The 2261-nt window shown below is 49.4% G+C and overlaps 1 protein-coding gene across 1 annotated transcript in view; it reads left to right on the top strand.

Moving 5' to 3' along the window:
- The window catches only part of MYBBP1A (MYB binding protein 1a), a gene marked incomplete at its 5' end in the record, with an annotated part of 58658 nt that extends 56608 nt beyond the window's left edge, over window positions 1-2050 (top strand). The window contains 2 exons of the mRNA XM_017742970.1: window positions 823-947; window positions 1419-2050. Of these exons, the coding sequence (XP_017598459.1) occupies window positions 823-947; window positions 1419-1917 (624 nt within the window). The remainder of the gene's footprint in view (window positions 1-822; window positions 948-1418) is intronic.
- Window positions 2051-2261: the final 211 nt, after the last annotated feature.

Raw genomic sequence — 2261 nt, 5'->3', positions numbered from 1 at the left:
GCGTGGGCTTTATCCCAGGTGATTGCTCTTTCCACTGAACTCCAGAGATCATGATTCCCAAAAATAGACTTAATAGCTTTAAGAGCAGGAGTGAAGCTTTGTTCTGGGGCTTTGTTTTCCCTAATAAAAAATTACTTTTTTGAGCATGTGAAGATTTTCTGTAGGCAACAAAATATGTCCCTAATGTGGTCTTTTTTACTGGAGGAAAACACCAAAAGCAGCAGAATTGCTGAAGCCCAGTTTGCTACTGATAAGCCCAGAACTCAGACCACAGCCTGTTTCTTTGTGAAGACCTAACAGGACAGTGGGTGGAGAAGAGAGGTTATTTCCAAGGCTCTTATAGGAGCTGAATAGCCTTTGAGACACCCCTTTCTGCCTGGTTTGACTGAGATTATGCAGTGGGTTACAGAAGAGGGTGCCAGATCTTTAGAAACCAGACTGAACATGCTGCTGCTTTTCTCCTGGATGGGTACATAGTCATGTGTCTTCTCTTCCCTGCTCCCAGCCATGGACAGGAAAGGAGAGCGGACTGAAGGACCCTCCAGTTCTTTTTATGCCACTACAGTTCTGTTAGACTAATGCCTCTCATGGTAGAAACTCAAGTTGTTGAGCAAACCCAGTACCTGATGGCGTGGTGTGACTCACCAGTTTTTGCCCCAAACTGAAGTGGTGTTGCAAATGGACTCAAGGCAGTGGCTTGGAGAGGCCAGGCAGGATTGGTAATTCCTGCCATAGCCTTCCCCTGAGGATGGCCTGTGCCCTGCTGCTGTGAGTGCCCCTCCCGAGTTCACTCTGCAGATTGCCTCTACTTGCCTCTTGCAGAAGCTGAATGTGAAGTTGACAGAGGTGGAGAAAGTGCTGCTCACTCTGAACCAGCGGGAAGACATTGGGAATTCTCCACGGCTCGACTCTCTCTACTGGAACGTCATGCGCTGGTTGAATTACACGTATGTGTGCTTGGCATCCTGGCATTCTGCCTTGTCTGGGTGCTTGTGTACAATGATGTGGGGAGGTGGGAAGAGAAAGGAAGTCAAGGCAGTGAGCTCAGGGTGGAGTTTAATGGAGCTCTTTGGTTGGTGGGGTTGAGACACTCACTAATGCTTATTTGGAATAATACCGGGCTCATTGTTCTGTGTGCTTACATCTTGGGATTGGTCCTTGATGGGAAAGGGTTGTAACACATGACTGACATGTCTGATACCTGATCATGTGTTGCCAGAAGACTAAGAAAGCCAGGGCCACAGGCAAGCATTACCTCACCTCCATGGATAACCTCATCCTCACAGCATTCATCCTCATCCTGTGCTTCTGGCACCTTTCTGGTGCTTCTGCCTGTTCATGGACTGCCTGTCACATGGATCACACTGTTCCCTGGCTGTAAATTAAGTTGCTCTTGATTTTTGGCATTCTCTCTGCAGGAAGCCCAAGAAAGAGAAGGCAGCCAGTAAGCCTGCTCAGGGAGCGGAGTCGCTTAAGCGGAAGAAGAAAGGCTTCCTGCCAGAGACCAAGAAGCGCAAGAATCGCAAGAAAGGCATCCAGGAGAATGGGGTGACACCGGGGGAAGATGGAGAACCAGCAGCCCCAGAGGAGCAGCCCCTGGGAACAGAAACCCCCAAGCAGAAGAAAGTCCTCGTGCCTGGTGGTAGCAAAAAGAATCCAAACAGGGGGGGCAGGGAGAATGGAGTGGCAAAGGTGGGTGGTGGGGACCTCCCCACTGCTAATGGAGGAGATGCTGTGGCTGACAAGAAGAAGAAGAAGAGGAGAAACAGAAAAAGAAAAGGTGCTGCAGGCGATGAAGCTGAGCAGGTTCCAGCTGCAAAGAAAACCAAGGGGAGTGTTGTCCAGGAGACCCAGCAGAAGCAGAACAAAGCCAAGAAGAAAAGAAAAGAGAAGAAAGCTCGAGTTCTGCAGGAGTAAACTCACCCATGGACTCACCCAGGCCTGGCATGGCTAGCATGGCTCAGTAGACTGTTGAAATACTTTTTATATCTATAGTTTTTATGGTCTCCATGACTTTTAAATAAACCTTCCATGATGCTGAGCTCTAAAACTGCGGGTCTGGCTTGTGTGGAGGGTTCAGCCTAGAGCACAGAGAGCTTCAGGAGGTTACATACCCTCCAGGCTCTGGGAGATGCCCACTCTCTCTGGCAGTGCCAAAGAATCCTGTCTCCATGATTTCCCAAGGCAGAAGTGAGAGGCTGGTTTGGATTCCTTGGGGAGTTGGGGTGGGTGTGCTGGCACTGCTGAGTTATGTGGTCAAG

This window comes from Corvus brachyrhynchos, unplaced genomic scaffold, assembly GCF_000691975.1.
Source record: "Corvus brachyrhynchos isolate BGI_N302 unplaced genomic scaffold, ASM69197v1 scaffold99, whole genome shotgun sequence".
NCBI lineage: Eukaryota > Metazoa > Chordata > Aves > Passeriformes > Corvidae > Corvus > Corvus brachyrhynchos.
The sequence above is the reverse complement of the archived record's forward strand: the minus strand, read 5'-3'. Positions and strand labels throughout refer to the sequence as shown.